Source organism: Oncorhynchus mykiss, chromosome 19 (genome assembly GCF_057628025.1).
Source record: "Oncorhynchus mykiss isolate SJ-2025 chromosome 19, ASM5762802v1, whole genome shotgun sequence".
In the NCBI taxonomy this organism is placed as follows: domain Eukaryota; kingdom Metazoa; phylum Chordata; class Actinopteri; order Salmoniformes; family Salmonidae; genus Oncorhynchus; species Oncorhynchus mykiss.
The window spans coordinates 27,368,576-27,390,761 of record NC_143040.1 but is presented as its reverse complement, the minus strand read 5'-3'; the positions used below and the strand labels follow the sequence as shown (position 1 = coordinate 27,390,761).

Sequence of the window (22,186 nt, the reverse complement as noted above, 5' to 3'; positions counted from 1 at the left end):
TCATGATGCTTTTATCGAAACCAAAGTAAATCATTGTTCTACACATCAGTTGGTGTCTCCTATAAGCTTCAATATGAGGACATAACATTAGCATTAAGGTACATCCTTGTAGCTGTGTGGGTTAATATAGTAAAAATGTTTGTCTTGGGATAAATTGAGCCAATGGCAAATTGAGAAAATTAAAGTTTGTTTTCTTCCCAGGTGAAATGCAAGGCATTATGGCTGGGATGAGGTAACAGGGCCTGCCTGGCTTATGTTAAAAGTACAACATGTTTGTAAGACTGTGTTAAAAGATACTTCAAATGATTAAAAGACAAAGAAATTGTGTTGAATTGTGTTTGGGAAATAAAGATAGACATGGTTTTAAAATGGTAGTGGTGATATTTCATTCAGTAGACATTTGCAAGCAGCTTAAAGGATCCAACCCTTTTTTTAAGTGTTCACCTTAAAATGACATACCCAAATCTAACTGCCTGTAGCTCAGGACCTGAAGAAAGAATGTGTATATTCTTGATACCGTTTGTGGAAATGTGAAATTAATGTAGGAGAATAACACATTTGATCTGCTAAAAGATAAAGAAAAAAGCATGCATTTTTTTTTTTGTACCATCATCTTTGAAAGAGAAAGGCTAGAATCTATTATTCCAGCCCAGGCACAATATAGATTTTGGCAACTAGATGGCAGCAGTGTATGTGCAAAGTTTTAGATGACTGATCCAATATAACCAGTGCATATCTGTTAAATGTATCAAGACTGCCCAAAATATGCCTAATTGGTTTATTAATACACTTAAATTCATAATTGTGCACTCTCCTCAAACAATAGCATGGTATTATTTCACTGTAATAGCTACTGTAAATTGGACGCGGGGGATACCGATTCCATAGAGGTTAACTTATCTTGCCCTGCGGCTCAGTTTACCACATACCAGTGGTAAGTTTTGCCAAGCTGTTTTCAAAACTAAATGGTCACATGAATTTGGATTATTTCCAGGGATACACAACATCCTGAAATATGTAGATTTCTTTGCTAGAAAGAATACTATATTTCCCTTGACGGAGTGATGCTGTAAGCAAAGACTGGCTCAACTTAGGGCTTCCCCCTCTTTCCTACAGTATTCCCTAATAAACAAACATCAATGGACTGTCCCAAACATCTGACAGGTCTGCTGATCTGGGCAAAACAAAGATAGTGGTGGTAGGCATGTTGGCAATGATTTACAGGAAATACAATCCAGCTCACCGTAACCACAACTGCAGTTTATTATCTGAGAGATAACACACAGGGAAACCCAGTGAAACAAGCTAATCGGTCTTCTGAGCAGCCAGCTAGGGAAAGGGTTTAGGGATTGAAATTACACAATCCCACAAATGACTTTCTCTTACCCAAATAACATTTATTCATGATAAAAAATGAAACCCTTTTTGATTTTAACACAAGGAATTCAAAGACGAGTGGACAGTCCATAAACTCTTGTATCTTCACTTGCAGTATCGGTCTGCTTTCATCTTGGCTCTCCTGTGAAAAAAATGAAAAAAAGTCACAAGTGGTTATTTTTAGTCCTTACATCACCACTATCCACCAGACAATGTAAATAGCTATCATGTGACAAGTCAACAGTCATTTGGACCAGTTCCAGAGTGATTTTCTTGGAAAGGAAATTTGAATGTGTTGATCATTAAAACCAGTTTGTTTGTTGTTGTTTCGTTTGGGGCAGCCACTGAAATAAAATGTTATTCATATATTGATGTCAATGGGAGACTGAATGAAAATGAGTTTAGGATTTGCCTCTTTATGAAGATGTTCTCCCACCTGTCTAACAGCTCTTCGTGGAACTTCCCGTCTTTTCGGGCCATCTTCAGTGTGGTGCTGTCCTCCTCGTTCACCCTCAGCCGCCTGTCCTGGAAACTCTGGAACTTCTTTCTGTAATATCAGAAATCCGTGTTCAGTGAGACTTATTGCACACGCAGTTATCATACAAAGTCTCATGATAAGACACGGAAGGACCAGTCACACCACTATCAAACACAAAGAATAGCGTCAGTGAACAAAAATCAAATAAAATGTTATTGGTCGCGTACAGATGTAATCGCAAGTGTAGTGAAATGCTTATGTTCCTAGCTCCAACAGTACAGTAATACATAACGATACAAAACAAAAAAAACACTCAAATCCCCCAAATAAAAGAATTAAGAAATATTAGAACGAGCAATGTCAGAGAATATAAACAACATTGCACTCTCTGGGGCATAAACCCGACTACAAATATCAATGACAAATGTGTATATAGCGACTTAAGTACCGTGCTATTTCCATTGAAGTACAGTGCCTTGCGAAAGTATTCGGCCCCCTTGAACTTTGCGACCTTTTGCCACATTTCAGACTTCAAACATAAAGATATAAAACTGGATTTTTTGTGAAGAATCAACAACAAGTGGGACACAATCATGAAGTGGAACGACATTTATTGGATATTTCAAACTTTTTTAACAAATCAAAAACTGAAAAATTGGGCGTGCAAAATTATTCAGCCCCTTTACTTTCAGTGCAGCAAACTCTCTCCAGAAGTTCAGTGAGGATCTCTGAATGATCCAATGTTGACCTAAATGACTAATGATTATAAATACAATCCATCTGTGTGTAATCAAGTCTCCGTATAAATGCACCTGCACTGTGATAGTCTCAGAGGTCCGTTAAAAGCGCAGAGAGCATCATGAAGAACAAGGAACACACCAGGCAGGTCCGAGATACTGTTGTGAAGAAGTTTAAAGCCGGATTTGGATACAAAAAGATTTCCCAAGCTTTAAACATCCCAAGGAGCACTGTGCAAGCGATAATATTGAAATGGAAGGAGTATCAGACCACTGCAAATCTACCAAGACCTGGCCGTCCCTCTAAACTTTCAGCTCATACAAGGAGAAGACTGATCAGAGATGCAGCCAAGAGGCCCATGATCACTCTGGATGAACTGCAGAGATCTACAGCTGAGGTGGGAGACTCTGTCCATAGGACAACAATCAGTCGTATATTGCACAAATCTGGCCTTTATGGAAGAGTGGCAAGAAGAAAGCCATTTCTTAAAGATATCCATAAAAAGTGTTGTTTAAAGTTTGCCACAAGCCACCTGGGAGACACACCAAACATGTGGAAGAAGGTGCTCTGGTCAGATGAAACCAAAATTGAACTTTTTGGCAACAATGCAAAACGTTATGTTTGGCGTAAAAGCAACACAGCTGAACACACCATCCCCACTGTCAAACATGGTGGTGGCAGCATCATGGTTTGGGCCTGCTTTTCTTCTGCAGGGACAGGGAAGATGGTTAAAATTGATGGGAAGATGGATGGAGCAAAATACAGGACCATTCTGGAAGAAAACCTGATGCAGTCTGCAAAAGACCTGAGACTGGGACGGAGATTTGTCTTCCAACAAGACAATGATGCAAAACATAAAGCAAAATCTACAATGGAATGGTTAAAAAATAAACATATCCAGGTGTTAGAATGGCCAAGTCAAAGTCCAGACCTGAATCCAATCGAGAATCTGTGGAAAGAACTGAAAACTGCTGTTCACAAATGCTCTCCATCCAACCTCACTGAGCTCGAGCTGTTTTGCAAGGAGGAATGGGAAAAAATGTCAGTCTCTCGATGTGCAAAACTGATAGAGACATACCTCAAGCGACTTACAGCTGTAATCGCAGCAAAAGGTGGCGCTACAAAGTATTAACTTAAGGGGGCTGAATAATTTTGCACGCCCAATTTTTCAGTTTTTGATTTGTTAAAAAAGTTTGAAATATCCAATAAATGTTGTTCCACTTCATGATTGTGTCCCACTTGTTGTTGATTCTTCACAAAAAAATCCAGTTTTATATCTTTATGTTTGAAGCCTGAAATGTGGCAAAAGGTCGCAAAGTTCAAGGGGGCCGAATACTTTCGCAAGGCACTGTAAACAGTCCTGAAAGTAGATACATACAGAGTGCAACAGGGCCGCAAACAAACGCCTAGATTTTTGCAAGGCGCGCTAACGACATTTAGGCCCTCTAGCCGTGGTTACAGTCTGTCATTGGTTTATGATTCACGGGCAGTGCTCGGTTCATGCAACACGCTCGGGGATGCTAAGCACTACATCACGATGACGGGCTCAAGAGCAGCCATTATCGTCACGTCAACATGATGAGTCCATCTCCCCCGTGTTTTCCTCCAAAATAAAAAAAAAACGATGGAGAGAGGGGGGAAGATGAAAAAAAACAGAAAACGAAGTTGAAAGGGGAAGAGGAGAAACGGAACACAATGACAGCCTTGTTCACGCTTAGCCCTCAGAACTTAATGGGCCGCCGCAGGCCGTAAAAGCGGCAGCGGCGTTCCGTTCTCGTTTCCATCCCCGCAGCTTTGGCCCTTCAATCAGCCTTTTAAGGGAGTGGGATTGATGAAGTGGCGTCCCTATGCTTCCCCCACCTTCTCCTCGCGCATCCGGGCCTGTGATTTAGTTGTCAAAATCTTGCCGGAGCGGAAGGTTGTCAGGTGAAAACTGGAGGGAAATCACTGTCTGTCTACGGAAGGTCACAGTGTTCAACCCCTCCACCTTCCTGTCTGTCTTTCCAACATAAAATACTTCACCCACCACTATGAGAACTAGTAGGTGAAGTTTAAAGGAAAATTCCACCCCAAAATGTTTTGCATGTCAAAAATACATAAACATAAAAAATACCTTCCCCTTTTCAGTACCCTGTCTTTCAAAGATAATTTGTAATCCAAATAACTTCACAGATCTTCATTGCAAAGGGTTTAAACACTGTTTCCCATGCTTGTTCAATGAACCATAAACAGTTAATGAACATGCACCTGTGGACTGGTCGTTAACTTCTTGGTGACAGGGGGGCAGTATTGAGTAGCTTGGATGAAAAGCGTGCCCAGAGTAAACTGCCTGCTACTCTGTCCCAGATGCTAATATATGCATATTATTAGTAGTATTGGATAGAAAACACTGAAGTTTCTAAAACTGTTTGAATGATGTCTGTGACATAACATAACTCATATATTGTTGCCATCCTGTAGCTGTCCCGCAGATGTGATGTTTGGATGCCACGAAATTGGGGAGAAAAAGGGGGTACATTTTTTTTTTAAATCTTCAATAATGTTCCAATCAGAGAAATCCATTGTCTGTAGGACATTTCCTACAGACAATGGATTTCTCTGATTGGAACATTATTGAAGATTTTAAAAAAAAATGTTACAGTTATGTTATGTCACAGACATCATTCAAGCCCTCCATCATTGCTCAGACTGTCCGCAATAGGCTGAGAGAGGCAACAATGTCGCCTATGGGCACAAACCGACTGTCGCTGGACCAGACAGGACTGACGAGTCGCAGTTTTCATCAATACAACTCCCGTACGGGCTCGGGAGAGACGAAGGTTGAAAGTCATGCGTCCTCCGATACACAACCCAACCAAGCCGCACTGCTTCTTAACACAGCGCGCATCCAACCCGGAAGCCAGTGTGTCAGAGGAAACACCGTGCACCTGGTTAGCGTGCACTGCGCCCGGCCCGCCACAGGAGTCGCTGGTGCGCGATGAGACCCTACCGGCCAAACCCTCCCTAACCCGGACGACGCTATGCCAATTGTGCGTCAGAGCCTGGGCGCGAACCCAGAGTCTCTGGTGGCACAGCTGGCGCTGCAGTACAGCGCCCTTAACCACTGCGCCACCCGGGAGGCCTACACTATGTACCGACAGGATCGGTACATCCAAACATCACATCTGCGGGACAGCTACAGGATGGCAACAACAACTACCCGAGTTACACCAGGAACGCACAAGCCCTCCATCATTGCTCAGACTGTCCGCAATAGGCTGAGAGAGGCTGGACTGAGGGCTTGTAGACATGTTGTAAGGCAGGACCTCACCGGCAACAATGTCGCCTATGGGCACAAACCGACTGTCGCTGGACCAGACAGGACTGGCAAAAAGTGCTCTTCACTGACGAGTCGCAGTTTTGTCTCACCAGGGGCGATGGTCGGATTCACGTTTATCGTCGAAGGAATGAGCGTTACACCGAGGCGTGTACTCTGGAGCGGGATCAATTTGGAGGTGGAGGGTCCGTCATGGTCTGGGGCAGTGTGTCACAGCATCATCGGACTGAGCTTGTCGTCATTGCAGGAAATCTCAACGCTGTGCATTACAGGGAAGACATCCTCCTCACTCATGTGGTACCCTTCCTGCAGGCTCATCCTGACATGACCCTCCAGCATGACAATGCCACCAGACATACTGCCTGTTCTGTGCATGATTTCCTGCAAGACAGGAATGCCAGCGTTCTGCCATGGCCAGCGAAGAGCCCGGATCTCAATCCCATTGAGCACGTCTGGGACCTGTTGGATCGGAGGGTGAGGGCTAGGGCCATTCCCCCCAGAAATATCAGGGAACTTGCAGGTTTCTTGGTGGAAGATTGGGGTAACATCTCACAGCAAGAACTGGCAAATCTGGTGCAGTACATGAGGAAGAGATGCACTGCAGTACTTAATGCAGCTGGTGGCCACACCAGATACTGACTGTTACTTTTGATCCCCCCCCCCCCCCCCTTTGTTGAATCTTAAGTTCATACAAATATTTGCACGTTAAGTTTGCTGAAAATGAAGTTTATGTGCAGCCAGAATCAAGCAGTTTGCATCATATGATGCAAAATGAATCACACCGGCTGTATTTCTGATTTTGAAAGTTACATATCTTAAATCTGATAAGATTTTGGGACTATATTAACAATAGACGAATGAAACAAATACCAAAAGATAGTTTTTGGGTGGAGTTTTCCTTTAACTGTAATGCATGCATTACTGAACTGGTATATGGTATAATTTCAGTACTGCACTGTAATTTAGGTTACAGTTCAGTGTTGATCCTTGTTGGGCATATCTGACAAAGGTCTGTCTTCAAGATTTTCATAAATGCATAAAACATTGTGTCATGATATAGCACAGGCCATTGCATTTCCTAAACCTTTACCATGAATTAAGTTCATTTGGACAAGACCAGCCGTACAACAGGGGTTACAACCTCTCTAGACTAGAGGGCATGGAATCACCACCTTGTATGATTACCGCTGCAAATGTTGCTGCCACTGTGACATAGGTAGACAGACGGTACATACACGTAGTTGAGCTCGCAGTTCTTCACGTTGCCCCTGTCCTCGTCGGCAATGTCGTCGTTCCGCTTGACCTCCCTCTCCGCGCATGACCGGATCTGTTCATCACCATTTAGAGAGGCAGAAGGAGAGAGGGGGAAAACACAAAACAGTTGCATGTTGAATTGCAATATCCTGGCTCCCCCCTAATGTTCAGAGACATTTTGTTTTTTCATTCCGTCACCAACTTCAGACTCCCCGATGGTGATGTAATTTCTATATTATAGATTTGGGGGGGGTGGGGGATTATGGAGTGACCTTGTGAAATATATACATCACCTTAACCATCTCGTCTTCCCCCGCCAACTTGCTCTTGGCCTCAATGTCCCCACTTTCACTGTAGGAGATGAAACAGCTATTTGCTGCCATGAGAGCCATTTTGCCCTTGGAAAAAAAATGGAAGACAAAACAGAAATGAAATGAAGAGATTAGTTGACAGATGAGTTTCACCTCATGCTGATACACCATTTGCGAGGTAAAAGCTCAATTATATGCAGAGAGCGTCAAGCTTTCTCTCCGATACGCATCAACAAAGCAACAAGCTGTGAGGAAAACGAGCCTTATCTATATCTAGGGTTACAATGCAACAAATTCTATATGATATGGCATTATATCAGTCTTTGTATGCATTGACTTTGATGTTTTTTTGACTGGCAGTTGCCTCACTCACTTCCTGGAAAACAGGTTCCCACTGTTCCCGGGAGCCGATGGCGTCGGAACGCCCCACCACGACCCCCTCCGAGGTGATCCCTAGATACTTCCCATAGCCAGACTTCAGGGCTACCCTGGGGGGGGGGGGGGGGGGGGGGACACACAGGAGAACAAAATTCATTCCTGGATAATGGCAAGTTGATTTGAGTGTCTAACAACTTTTCCAAAGTCTATTCAAAGATCATTTGAACAACAGAAGCAAAGCTCCTTTATAACGTTGTAATTAAAATCCAATTTTGTATTTACAGTCTCTGCAGGTATACAATTTTGTAAGTGTTCTTCCAAAGTCTATTATAACTCACCAGGATACATTCCATTCAGATTTGGGGGGAGAGGAAGTCAACATAAAATGTGCGTAGGTGATATTTACTCCTTTCATACGCACCTAGAGTCTGACAACTTGATGGCAGTGAATTGCTCCGGGGGGTCTGGCCCTTCGTCGTCTGCAAATATCAAAGAGTCACAAATCACTTTTTGATATTCTAAAATCAGAGCATTCTCTCTTTATCATCCCAGAGGAGCCTTCGTTTTGGTTTAATGAGGATTAAAAACAAGATGACTCTTTACTATCACTTCAAACATTTGGGAGCTTGGCTCTGCCGACTTAACATTCAGAGTGTCGAGACGCTGTGTACGATTAGCATTTCTCACGTTCTCTCGCCAGGTTCGTGATCTTGAGAAAGAAAAACAAAAATCTGTCGCAGTGGTGCCAATACAATGCATTTTGATCACGGTGTGTCATTCTGAAAACAGACAATTTGCATAATTTCCTCAAGCAGCGGGTCTACCCTTGAGACGTACTGACGTAGAGCCTTCATGTTTTACTAATGCTTCCTGGTCATTTATAAACACACAACCTCGGGCTGCACCACGTTGCTGTTGGGTGCTATTGATCACCTACACCCACCCTAATCTCAGAAACCCAGACCTCAAATCTTGCGTAATTCCATCAGATGCTCGATTAGGTTCTGGGGTGAGATGTATGAGAACAGATACTATAAGACTAGAGAAGTCTCCAACCCCTTAAACGGAAACTCTCAGCTAAAGGCTCCATCCACCCTTTCAGAAATGGTTCCACTTGTAATCATTTCTTGAAATTCCCCGCCCCAATTTAAGCACCGGCGTCACACAATCCTGATCTGGCCAAATAACCAGCGACGGAAAACCAAAGCACCGGGACTACTATTGCTCGTTAGTCATCGTAGTCCATCCACACGAGATTAAACCCACCCTGACCGATGTAAAATGACAGGCAATCCTTATCCTGAGTTCCAAAACTCTTCTCTGGCTTTGTAGGCTTGGCCCTAATTTGTGTTCTCTGTCACCTGGAGCTGCATGGTCAAATTGTCCAGGAACAAAGGACAATTCTCAAGGACAAGTCAGCCCTTCTCCCTCTAAGGGGCCAAAATGTATATCTGTTACAGTATCCAAGAGGACTGACAATAAAATGAGTGATAGAATAATGCTTTAATATCCATGTTTGGTATCTATCTGAAACCTGTTCACTGAGGATAACTCTGATGCTAACTATATGGATGTATCTTGTATAAGGTGAACTCTGAATTACTATATCCAAAAAGATTATGGTCCTCTGTCTTATTTACGTTGGTCTCATCCCCCACACAAGCCTTTTTTTAAACGTGACACTGTGGAGATTGGGCATGGGAGTGTGGTATCCTTGGTAACTTGGTATCGTTTGATTGGTTAACGGTGGTTGGTTTTTGGGTTGAAAGGTTACACCTTCAGATGTTATAAATGGAATGAAATGCCTTTGTTCTCCCTCTTATCCTGTATCCAGTCCATGGAGGAAGGTTGTATGATCAATTCTAATTTCCTAGACTTCTAGGCCCAACGTTGTTCATGCGTTGTCCTGTAAGTTTACCTTAGGATCTATATGCTTGGAATATTGCCTAATGCTTGCTTGTATATATATATATATATATATATATATATATATATTCATTATCTTTATGGAGTCAGAAACATTTTAATAGGCTAATTGCTTAGCATGTGATGTATAATATACTGAATATTTACATGTCAAATATTACTGCCCAATATAACTTCATGTCCTAGTGTCCTTTCTCATCAGTGATAGATAAAAGTTCTGGATGGATTTCTACCCTATTGCTTTGACCTATCATGTTTTTCTCTAAATATAACCTTTATTTATTTGACTAGGCAAGTCAGTTAAGAACAAATTCTTATTTACAATGACGGCCTACTCCGGCCAAACCTGGACAACGCTGGGCCAATTGTGCGCCGCCCGATGGGACTCCCAATCACCGCCAGATGTGATACAGCCTGGATTCGAACCAGGTACTATAGTGACGCCTCTTGCACTGAGACAGTGCCTTAGACCGCTGAGCCACTTGGGAGCCCTGCTAGATCAGTGGCCACTGATGAAAGGAAGCTAGGTAATCATACAGAGAAACACTCCGTAAGGATGTGACCGTCACAGGTTTTCACAACGTTAGGGAAAATTAAAGAGGGGAAAGTCTGTCAATTTCAAGGACAGATTGATGCATTTTGGGAAACCACACTGCTGTGTGCAATCATTTGGACATTGGGATAGCGAATAAAATCCCTAGGCTCACATACCTCCATGTTTCTCAGACCACAATAGTCAGACAGGTTATAGTCTAATCATATTTCATCCCCTAAAGCAGGCATACAGCTCCCTGTGACCCTTGAGTTTACTCAGAGGGCATTCACAACGTCTCCTGAATCCAGTGACTAAGCACCTCTAGGGCTTTTCTCAGCTTGAGAGGGCTAAACTATTCTAGATGGGTTTCCTTCTTACTGAAAATCCCATAAAAGTGCAGAAGCATCATCTCTCTCTCTCGCTCTCCCTGTAACTCTATTTCTCTTTCATCTCATTTAAAATGTGCCTGCCTCCCGAGTTAGAGCCTCACCAAGGGAATAGGAATGGTTGATGTTTTTATCTCCTGGCGCATTTTCCCCTCTTTCTCCCTCTTCAATAAAAAAAACGTGAGCTGAATCCCAGGTCTGCGTTTCTGTCTTCGGAGGGTGGATGGGGGTTTTTATTGAACATTTCTTAAACATGTCTCGCCTTAGGGCAGAAAATCTTTGCCTGGAAACTCCCATTTAGTCTAGCTTGGCTAGTTAGGTCAGGTGCTCCACCCCCAAGTCAAGTCCTTTTGCCTGCGGCTCAGGGTCTGGTGTAATGGGGCTCTGGCCTGCTAGTCAGTGGGGCTATGTCGATGAAGCATGTCGTCTGTGAGCCTTTGATTCAAAGATGTGATTCCAGCACACGTTGGCAATGTCCCTCTAACTTGTCATGCACGCCAACTTGGAACGGTAAACATACTATCGAAATGAAATGGTTTGTGCTGATCTTTCCCGTTCATTTTAGATTTTAGATGACCGTTTTCACCTTAGCCTACCGTGTGGGTCCGGATACTCGCAACAGATGCCATCTATCGTGGACCCCAGACACAATTCCATTTGGTGGTATGAAAACACGTGACCAATTTAAAAGTTGTGCTGCAAAACTATCCATTTAAGAGGCAAGGAATCACAATGACATTAGTTCAATGATACTCATGTGGATCTTTGCCTGTTACCTTGTTGCATTCTAACCCATCACAGAGCTGTGCAATACATTTCCTCCATGTAAATTATTTCATTGTCTGCAAGTGGATGGGCACCATAAATCGTAGCTAGCACCGGATTCATATTGATGATATCCAATAACATGCTTGAGAGGACAAAGAAATGGATTAATGCCTGTGTGTGTGTGTGTGTGTGTGTGTGTGTGGAGGAGCAATTCCAGCTTCCTCTCTAAACCATTACCCAGCAAGCTGTGCAGAAATGAATGTCCTAATAGCTTCTGGAACAACATAGTAGTTCAGTTCTCCCTTTCATTTTACATGTCCACTCTCTCAGAGTGTGATTTCAAATTGATTTAGAACGAAAACGCCACTAAATCTTATACCGTTTAGGACAAAATTGGTTTTGATTTCAAAACGCTTGGTACTTCACGCAGGCAGCCATCGAATGCGGCGGTCTTCGAAAAAGCAAGAAAATGGAGGAAACAATTAGGGAGTTCCCCCCCTTATTTTCCACAAATTAATGACACTAAAAATTGCCTGCCGCTTTGCCAGGCTATACACGCTAATGGAACGCAATGTCCATTACAGCTCTTAAGGTTTGCTCTCTTCATATTAGAATAGAATGGAACATGAGAGAACTAGGATCTTCTTCCATTCTCTTATGGGATTCACTTATTCCTGACAATTTCCAGCTCCATTTACTCTGCCTATAATGCCGGATTACAGAATCTGTTGCAGACAAAAAAAAAATTCTCCCCAATTTCGTGATATCCAATTGGTAGTTAGAGTCTTGTCCCATCGCTGAAACTCCCATACGGACCGCACTGCTTCTTGACAAACTGCTCGCTTAACCCGGAAGCCAACCGCACCAATGTGTAGGAGGAAACACCGTACAGCTGGCGACCAAAGTCAGCGTGCAGGCGCCCAGCCGCCACAGGACATCCCTGTCGGCCAAACACTCCCCTAACCCAGATGACACTGGGCCAATTGTGCGCTGCCTCATGGGTCTCCGGCTGCGCCACAGCCCGGGATCGAACCTGGATCTGCAGTGACGCCTCTAGCACTGCCTTCGACCGCTGCGCCACTCGAGAGGCCCCGATGCAGACAATGTAAGTAAATGCAAGCGACATGCTGGGCTGGCTTGCATTTAAAAAATGACTTGATAAGAGGGAACAATCAACAGGACCATTTTTTTCTCTCTCCTCTTGTTAGTTTGAATTGCAAGGCTTAACAAAGTGAAATCATTTAAGAATTTACAGTAATTTTAGAGTGACTTATTCTGACAGCTTGAGTGACGTTGCCATCTAAAATGGTTGAACCGCCTCGACTTAAGCCATTTAAGTTCAAACAATGTGTGCTCAAGCTACCAGTTGAGAGACCAAACCTTACTATAACCAAATCAAGTTCCAATTGAAACTTCGCTCCAATTAGTTTTTCTGAGGCACGAAGATGCCTTTAGTTTAGTGGGCCAACCTGTTTTGAGTTGTGCAAACCACCCAAGTTGGAGATACCCTGGTTGGTAACATTGGTGCAAGTCACTTGAATCACAGTTGATTTCAGCAGCTGAGTTCCTAGGGATTCTAAAGAAATTAGGGGATTAAGGAGTGTTTGGGCGTTAGCTTGCACAACTACCCTCTCAAAGATCCTGCAACATCTGGCTGACATTTAACTGTGTCCATGGTTACTGGCCTGGTTCCACAGCTACACCAGCGGAAGAAGGTAAAGGATGACGGCGAATTTAGCCCCCGGTCAGAGGCCACTTCCGGTGTGCCACAAGAGGGCGTGGTCTCACCACATCCGTTTCTCCTTCACATGTCCACCTGAAAAGTTGTCTTCAGTGACACTGGGTATGCTGATGATGTGGGGCTGTCCCAAGCCATATACCACTAACCAGCATCCAGGAGGACACTTCCATGGGCTTGGAGGCAAAGCAGCTGGATGAGTTGGCTACATCCAACAACATGCTCCTGACCGGGAAAAAGTCTGGAAATCCGGACATGCTGGCAGTGTGCCAAATACTTGTTCTCCCCACTGTAGCTACTGGATGACTCCTCCTCAAGCGATGTGTGGCAATCACTTGTGTGATGCTTATTTTGCTGCCCTTATGGGTGCTAAAAGTAAACCTCAAAAGCTTAATTAAAAGCACACCACACACCAGTCCAGAGTATAATGATCTCCTTACTACGAGGGAGCCCTCTGTCATCACCACACAAGGCAGTTCACTCACGGCCACGGCTGGGTGAAGAAGCCGATGCTGCTGTGACCATAATGGGTCTTTTGTTTGATTGCTAACAGTCAGCTAGTTAGCCAAGCGAGCCAAACAAATCAACTAAGTACAATATTTACAGGAGCTCTCAGCCTATGCTTCCATTGTTGGGTCCTGTACTTTTGAACAATATCGACTTGTCTGCTCTTGTATGTCGATGATACTGTTGTGTATGCTATTGCCCCACGGTTGACCAGGCTCTACCTGAACTACAGTCTGCCTTCATTGCATTACAGAAACACTTTATTGACCTGAAATATTAATATTGAATGCAGGTAAAACTAAGTATATCTTGTTCTCTAGAGTGCAAAAAAAGTACTCTGAATATTAAGCATATGTACTTTGGATGGTGTCTATATTGATTGTGTCCCTGCTTACAAATATCTGTGCATCTCGATAGATGAAAAGCTGTCTTTAAAAATCATATCGATGAGTTAGTTATGAAGCTGAGAATAAAAATGGGCTTCGATAGAAATAGGTCCTGCCTCTCGCTAAATAGTAGAAAGCAGAATATTCAGTCGACGTTCCTATCGGTCCTAGAATATGGCAACTTCGTCTGTATGAATGCAACTGACACTTTATTGAAGTCGTTAGATGCAGTTTATCATAGCGCAATTTTAGGACTCAACACTGCATTCTCTACCAGAAAGTTGGTTGGCTCTCGTAGGTTGATACATCACTATGTTTTCATTTTTAAAGCCCTTTTACAAAAAGTCCCACCGTACCTAACATCATTACTAAACTTCAGACATGCGAGTTACCACACCTGGTCTCAGGGATGGTTAACTCTGGAAATTCCTTTGGTCTCTACTGGAATTTTCCAAGCTTCATGACAGCTTTGCATACTCTTTGGCATTCTCTCAACCAGCTTCATGACGTAGTCACCTGGAATGCATTTAAATGAACAAGTGTGACTCGTTAATTTGTGGAAATTCTGTCCTTAATGCATTTGAGCCAATCAGTTATGTTGTGACAAGGTGTGTCACGCCCTGACCATAGAGAGCCTTTTTATTCTCTATTTTGGTTAGGTCGGGGTATGACTAGGGTGGGTAATCTAGGTTGTTTTATTTCTATGTTGGCCTGGTATGGTTCCCAATCAGAGGCAGCTGTTTAGCATTGTCTCTGATTGGGGATCATATTTAGACAGCCATTTCCCCACTGTTTTTTTTGTGGGATCTTGTTTATGTGTAGTTGCCTGTGAGCACTCCATAGCTTCACGTGTCGTTTGCTCTTTATTGTTTTTTGCGTTTCACAAATAAAAAGATCTGGAACCCATATCACGCTGCGCCTTGGTCCGAATGTTATTTCGACGATCGTGACAGAAGATCCCACCACACCAGGACCAAGCAGCGTGCCCAGGAGGAGAAGGTATCCTGGACTTGGGAGGAGATCTTGGATGGGAAGGGATCCTGGACTTGGGAGGAAATCCTGGCAGGACAGGATCGCCTTCCTTGGAGGCAGATGCAAGGAGAGAAGGGAGGACAGCGCCGACGCCTGTGTTCGCTGCCACAATGGAAGCCCAAAGGATAGCACCCCCAGAACATTTGGGGTGGGTACACAGGGTGGTCAGCAGAGCCGAGGAGGGAACCAGAGCCAATCTGGGAGAAGATGGAGAAATTGGAGGAGAGTGAACAGAGAGAGCCAGAAACCACCTGGGAGGGGATAGAGAGGTGGTCGGTCGACCCAAGGAGAGTACCAGAGCCCGCCTGGGAATCGTTGGAACAGTGTGAGGAGGGATACCGGAGAATGGAGTTGGCTAGGAGTATGCGGCAACGCAGGCGTTTGGAGAAACATGTCATCAGTCCGGTGAAACCTGGGCCGGCTCCATGTATCTGGCCTCCAGTGTGCCTCCCCAATCCGGTACGTCCTGTGCCTGCTCCTCGCACTTGCCCTGAAGTGTGTGTCACCAGTCCGGCACCACCGGTGCCAGCTCCACGCTCCACAGCTCTGTGCCGATCACCAGTCCAGAGCTTCCGGCGACGGTCCCCAGTCCGGAGATTCCGGCGACAGTCCCCAGTCTGGAGCTTCCGGCTACGGTCCCCAGTCCGGCGCTTCCGGCAACGGTCCCTAGTCCGGAGCTTCCTGCGACGGTCTCAGTCGTTAAATTTGTTACATTGCACAACCTTCAATGTTTTGTAATAATTATTTAAAATTCTGGCAAATTAATTACGGTCTTTCTTAGGAAGAAATGGTCTTCACACAGTTCGCAACGAGCCAGGCGGCCCAAACTGCTGCATATACCCTGACTGCTTGCACATACCCTGACTGCTTGCACAGAACGCAAGAGAAGTGACACCATTTTCCTAGTTAATATTGCCTGCTAACATGAATTTCTTTAAACTAAATATGCAGGTTTAAAAAATATATAATTGTGTATTGATTGAAAAAAAGGCATTGATGTTTATGGTTAGGTACATTGGTGTAACGGCAGTGCTTTTTTCGCGAATGCGCTTATTAAATCATCACCCATTTGGTGAAGTAGCCTGTGATTCGATGATAAATTAACGGGCACCGCATTGATTATTCACAACGCAGGACAAGCTAGTTAAACTAGTAATATCATCAACCATGTGTAGTTAACTAGTGATTATGTTAAGATTGATTGTTTTTATAAGATACGTTTAATGCTAGCTAGCAACTTACCTTGGCTCCTTGCTGAACTCACGTAACAGGTGGTCAGCCTGCCACGCAGTCTCCTCGTGGAGTGCAATGGAATCGGCTATAATCTGTGTCCAAAAATGGCGATTACCGATTGTTATGAAAACTTGAAATCGTCCCTAATTAAATCGGTCGACCTCTAGTACGTAGCGCGTAAAAACCGTCAGTCCTAATAAAATGGGTTTCCATGGCCGAGCAGCCATGCGCAATGCCAAGAGTCGGCTGGAGTGGTGCCATTGGACTCTGGAGCAGTGGAAACGTGTTCTCTCGGTTTTGGCAGATGCCAAGAGAATGCTACCTGTCCCAATGCATAGTGCCAACTGTAAAGTTTGCTGGATGAAGAATAATGATCTGGGGCTGTTATTCATGGTTCGGGCTAGGCCCCTTGTACCAGTGAAGGGAAATATTAACGCTACAGAATTGACATGCTAGACAATTCTGTGCTTCCAACTTTGTGGCAACAGTTTGGGGAAGGCAGTTTCCTGTTTCAGCATGACAATGCCCCCATGCACAAACCGAGGTCCATACAGAAATGGTTTGTCGAGATCGGTGTGGAAGAACTTGACTGGCCTGCACAGAGAGCCCTGACCTCAACCCCATCGAACATCTTTGGGATTAATTAAAAAGCCGACTGTGAGCCAGGCCTAATCGCCCAACATCAGTGCCTGACCTCAGCAATGTTCCAACATCTAGTGGAAAGCCTTCCCAGAATAGTGGAGGCTGTTATAGAAGCAAAGAGGGGCACCAACTCCATATTAATGCCCATGACTTTGGAATGAGATGTTCGACAAGCAGGTGTCCACATACTTCTGCTCATGTAGTGTATGTATCCAAGTGTTCTGCAGTATGTTTATGCCATGTATTATGTATCCAAGTGAATGTTTTCTTATGCTATTTTCTCTGCATTTCTTTCAGTTTTTCTGTAATGAATAATGTCAAACTAAAGGCTACTCAGTGTTCATGTCTTGTGATGAGTAACCCTACCCCAAAGATTTGTGTTCACTTTCTGAGCACTTCTACAATGGGCAAATGGGTATGGAAAGTTTAGTTCAAATCAAACGGGGTGCTGTCAAAAAGTGAGTGAATTCAAAAGGATTTACCCATAGGTCTTGAATTGTGCAGACATCTACTATTTGATACCTGTGGTTTGCAATCTCTCCAACTCATTGTGTTTCATACGTCTCAAACAGTAATCTGTATGTAAACAAATCAAAAGTTCCACTACGTTAAACCTCCCTCACTGCTCCCTAGTAACAGGTGGAGCAGGAGAGTGAGAACTGTAACAAGGACTCAAACCCCTAACTCAAGCGGTGCCGAGGTGAAAGCCTAACGGACTGTACCACAAAAGCCTCTGGGTTGAGGCAGTACAACGCTCCCAAACACCACTTAGTCAAGCATAACATTTTAGGATCACGTCACACACACACACACACACACACACACACACACACACACACACACACACACACACACACACCACCAACACTTCAAAATGAACCCTGTCGACTCAGTGGTGTATCAAAAAGCAAAATGACAATCAAAACACTCCCCCCTGTCCAATCAAGTAGCATAACAACCTAGTATAGCACACAGCAAATTGTGTGCATCATCATCATGCATTAATGACAAAACACATGACACCCTACTCCCTATATTATTGTGCACTACGTTTGGCCAGAGCTCTACGTGGCTCTAATGAGATGTGGTGCACTATAAAGGAAATAGTGGGTAGATTTAGCTAAATACACACTCTTTTCTTACCTTGATGTGGTGCACCAACTGTGAACAGACCAGTATCCAGGGCATGGATGTAGGAATTAGTCTGCATCTCTATTGCAACCGTTCCTGAAATCTCCCCAAAGCCACTGATACACCACCATCCACCTAAAAAGCAGAAATAAAACATAGTTGTTTGCTACTTTGTGGAATATCATAATAACCATTTTTCAATTTAGCTACATATCTAGCTAGCTAGCTGCATAGATTGACCAGCAAACAACATACCAACAATATCAGGTTTATCTTGCGCATCATCTCTTTTTCTCTTCTTATCCTTGTGCTTCTTCTTCTTTCTACAAGACAATTGTGGATCAACATTAGCAAGGTCAAATTAGAAATCGTGGGAAAAAAATAAAATAACAAAGAGTTAGCTAGCTATCATTAACCAGTAGCTAACTGTTAATGCCTGGTCAGTCAATGAATGATAGCTAGCTAGATAGCATTATTAGCCAGCTTGATTCGCCATATTCTACATAAAACAAATATTGAATTCGATGTTGAGAAATAAACGCACCCATTGTTCAGTCCTTTCAAAACAAGTTTTGTTGTTTTCACTTTTGAATATTCAGCCATATCTTCAGATTATGATAAACTAGCTAACAACATACACAAACGAAAACAACATGGGAGTACGGTGCCCGTCGAGGTAATAACGAATATCACTTAACAAACGAGCGACATCTATTGTTTGGAGAATATATTACATTGTATGTGTTCGGAAAAATACATTGAACGTGTTCACGTTCGGAATAATGCCTAGTTTGTTTTTCTTTTGTGCTATTTAAAAGTTGGTGTGTAACTAATTATGTGTTACTAGGTGTGACAGAGAGTCGCACACTATATATACAATTTCACTGTTTGTCTACATAACCTGGTTCAAACATTCATGACATTACCCTGAAGAAGGTACATTGATGCCAAAACGTTTGTGGTTTACCCAATAAATTACTGGAAGCTTATATAGAGTGTGTGACTCTCTTTATTTGTATAGCCTACAGTTTACTCACTGTTGGTCAGCAGTCAGCACCTCTACTAACATTTTAGACTAAGTGTGCCAGAGACAATCACAAACACACACACACACACACACACACACACACACACACACACACACACACACACACACACACACACACACACACACACACACACACACACACACACACACACACACACACACACGTGCTCTTAAACTTGCAAATGCACACACTCAAAATATCACCCCAACTCACACACACACACATGCATGCCGTAGTCAAGGGGCAGCTTAATTGCCCATGTGCACAGTCTCACATAGAGTGTGTCTCTGTAAACTACCTGAGTCCAGGCCAAGGCTGGCAGTGTGAGTGTGAGGGAGATTGACTGTCTGTCTCCTGGCTCAGAGGGGTACTGGAGTTTGGCTTTTCTCTTAATAGACTGTGTGTCTGCTGTCCCTGACCAGCAAATTACTGTAAATTACTTCCCAGACGTGGTTCTGTTTTTTCATTCACCAAGACTCCCGGAGAGGCTGAAAGAGAGCATGAACACAGACCAATGCACACACACAAATGTATTCCACGTCAACGAACACTCATATGTGTGCTGCTCAACGTCACACAATGTGCCAGAAGAGTTATACACTGACTCCACCGACTGCTAGCAGGTACATGGCATTGTGTCAAATTCCTGCACCAATTCCTCCCAGAGTCTTCGTTGAAACAATCAACCTGTGAGCCATAGCAGATATCGACCTCCCGAGAAAGGGGTGCGCTCAAACTAATGTTTTTACTAATGACACCCCATTAAGGAAGAATAGCCCAATCAGGAAGCCTGTGACGGGAGGTAATAAATCATTGGATGACAGTGTCAGGAAGTAAAATTAATGAGACAGAAGCTTGTGCAACCTGCCCTTTGTGGCAGCTGTGTTTCTCAGAGCTTAAAAGTCACAAAGAGGAGAGACTCTGAAGTCAATTAAATGCTTTCAGTGATGATAAATGGTCATTTTAGGGAGTTGTATTGGCTCCTTGTTAGTTGATATTACAATTTACAATCAATCAAATGTATTTTATTTAAAGCCCTTTTCACATCAGCAGTTGTCAAAGTTCTTTACAGATACCCAGCCTAAAACCCCAAAGGGCAATCAATGTAGAGGCAGATGCACAGTGGCTTGGAAAACTCCCTGGAAGGCACAGAGCTATAAGAAATCTAGAGAGAAACCAGGATCCAAGGGTTGGCCAGTCTTCTTCTGGCTATACTGGGTAGAGTTTTAAGTAAGACAAATAAAATCAGCAAGGACATGTCAGGTGCAAGCAATATGGTGAAATTCCCTCACAGCCTTCTACTTTCCCTCACTCCCTTCCACTATAGTTTGGAAAGAAATTAGGCATTTCGATTGGATCACACTCCATTAACATTTCTCAATTGGTAAGATTGTAGGGGAAGTTCTCTAGATGCCAGACTTTTAAAAATTATTCAGATATTGCAGCGATAACAACATTCGATAATAAACATGGCTGCTTCTGAAAATGTTTTGACGAGTTTGAGTCGGTGGAGCGAGTAATACCAAATCAATTTGCAAACACGAATGTTAGTCTTGTTGAGAAGTCACCGCAGTTTAGATTTGACTGTTTTTGACACAACTATTAAATCTGTTTCAAGCAAACACACAAATGAAAGCGCTCTCTGTGGATGTTTAGATGGGTTGTTTCCCAAAATGTACCATATTCCCTTTATAATGCTCTACTTTTGACCAGAGCCCTATAGGCCCTGGTCAAAAGTAGTGCACTACAAAGGGAATAGGGTGCATTTTGGACTCAGACTCGTATCTCTTTGTAATTGAGCCCTGTGATTTTCTCTTTCTGTTCTTTGCCTCTTTTTCATGTACTTAAAATGCATTTTATCTAACAAGTCTTCCTGCCCCATTAGCTGCCTTTCAGCTGTGAAGGAAAATTCTTCGCCCTTTACGGGACCAAGACACAAAACAAGGACAACAAAAAAATTGGTTTGGGAAATAGTGTTTCAGAGAGAAGAGAGACGTTAGTGGAATTTGGTTGAGTGGCATTTTAGTTTGACTTCTAAAAGTGAAGAGATTATGACAGTAAACTATGACAAACCCTTTGAAAGTTAATATCAAAGTGCAAGCACGCGCATGCGCACACACACACGTACCCAAGCACACACCACAGTAAACTATGAACCCTATGATGATGGCTATGCACACAGTAAGTAGTTAAATGCCCAGGAAAGCAATCCCTTTTGTAAAATGATGAGATTGACCAGAGGTGTTCCAAAATAACAGCTATTCAGTAAAAAGCATCTTGAGGACTGAGTGCTCCCACGTCAGATAACGACAGACAGTACGAGACGTCACAATTGATAGGGAATGACATGCAACCCTCCCTTCCCTCTCTCTCGTTCTCTCGTTCTCTCTCTCCCTCCTTGTCCCCCTCCTCTCCCTCCGTTCCTTTCCCCCAAACCATTAGCACTACAGTCCCTCAACTCCTGTTCAGCCCGCCTTGCAAACATAAGTGCCGTCTACTCTCTCCCACAACCACCTTCCTCTCTCTCCCATGTCACTCAAATCCTTCCTGCGAGGACTGGGGTGGTTCGGGGTAAAGTGACTGACAGCGCCCAAGCAGGTGTCCCTGGCTCTCTGTTAAGTGACGGCGTGCAGTTATGCTCCTCTATGGGCCCCGCTGACGTTGTCAATGTCACTGGGCCCCGCTGACGGCTGCTCCTCAGGGATTACGACTGCGGTACAGATGTACCAACTCCTGGAGTGCTCTTTGATGTGGGTGACATTGGAGAGACGGCAGAGAGTAAAAGATTCTTAAAACGTGGTCCCAAGGGGCCCACTGAGTTACAAATGACACGGTGATGTCGTCTCCTGACTAGATGGGGGAGGGGGGGGGGTATTTTTTGTCATTTGAGATGGGCATAACCTCTGACCTGATTATTGAGTAACCATATAGGAGCGGTCGGGGCTTCCCACCCTATGGATACATGGCCCAGTCCAAAAACAACCCCTAGCCTCTAAATCAA

General features: G+C 43.7%; 1 protein-coding gene across 1 annotated transcript; it reads right to left on the bottom strand.

Moving 5' to 3' along the window:
- Positions 1–1,239: 1,239 nt before the first annotated feature.
- LOC110497463 (protein FRG1) lies at positions 1,240–18,978 on the bottom strand. Its single transcript, XM_036954396.2, has 9 exons — positions 18,681–18,978; positions 18,392–18,459; positions 18,149–18,271; positions 8,274–8,331; positions 7,848–7,962; positions 7,457–7,561; positions 7,145–7,236; positions 1,814–1,924; positions 1,240–1,519 (listed from the first exon to the last, which is right to left on the bottom strand). Exons 1-9 carry the CDS (start codon positions 18,737–18,739, stop codon positions 1,483–1,485), a joined length of 768 nt encoding a protein of 255 aa, XP_036810291.1. The 5' UTR covers positions 18,740–18,978; the 3' UTR covers positions 1,240–1,482.
- Positions 18,979–22,186: the final 3,208 nt, after the last annotated feature.

Excerpts from the sequence above, each read along its gene's own strand:
- LOC110497463 (XM_036954396.2), bottom strand. The coding sequence starts at position 18,739 with ATGGCTGAATATTCAAAAGTGAAAACAACAAAACTTGTTTTGAAAGGA. Across the intron at positions 18,272-18,391 it reads AGATAAACCTGATATTGTTG|GTGGATGGTGGTGTATCAGT; the intron begins GTATGTTGTTTG and ends TCTGCTTTTTAG. Across the intron at positions 8,332-18,148 it reads AGTTGGTGCACCACATCAAG|ACGACGAAGGGCCAGACCCC; the intron begins GTAAGAAAAGAG and ends TGATATTTGCAG.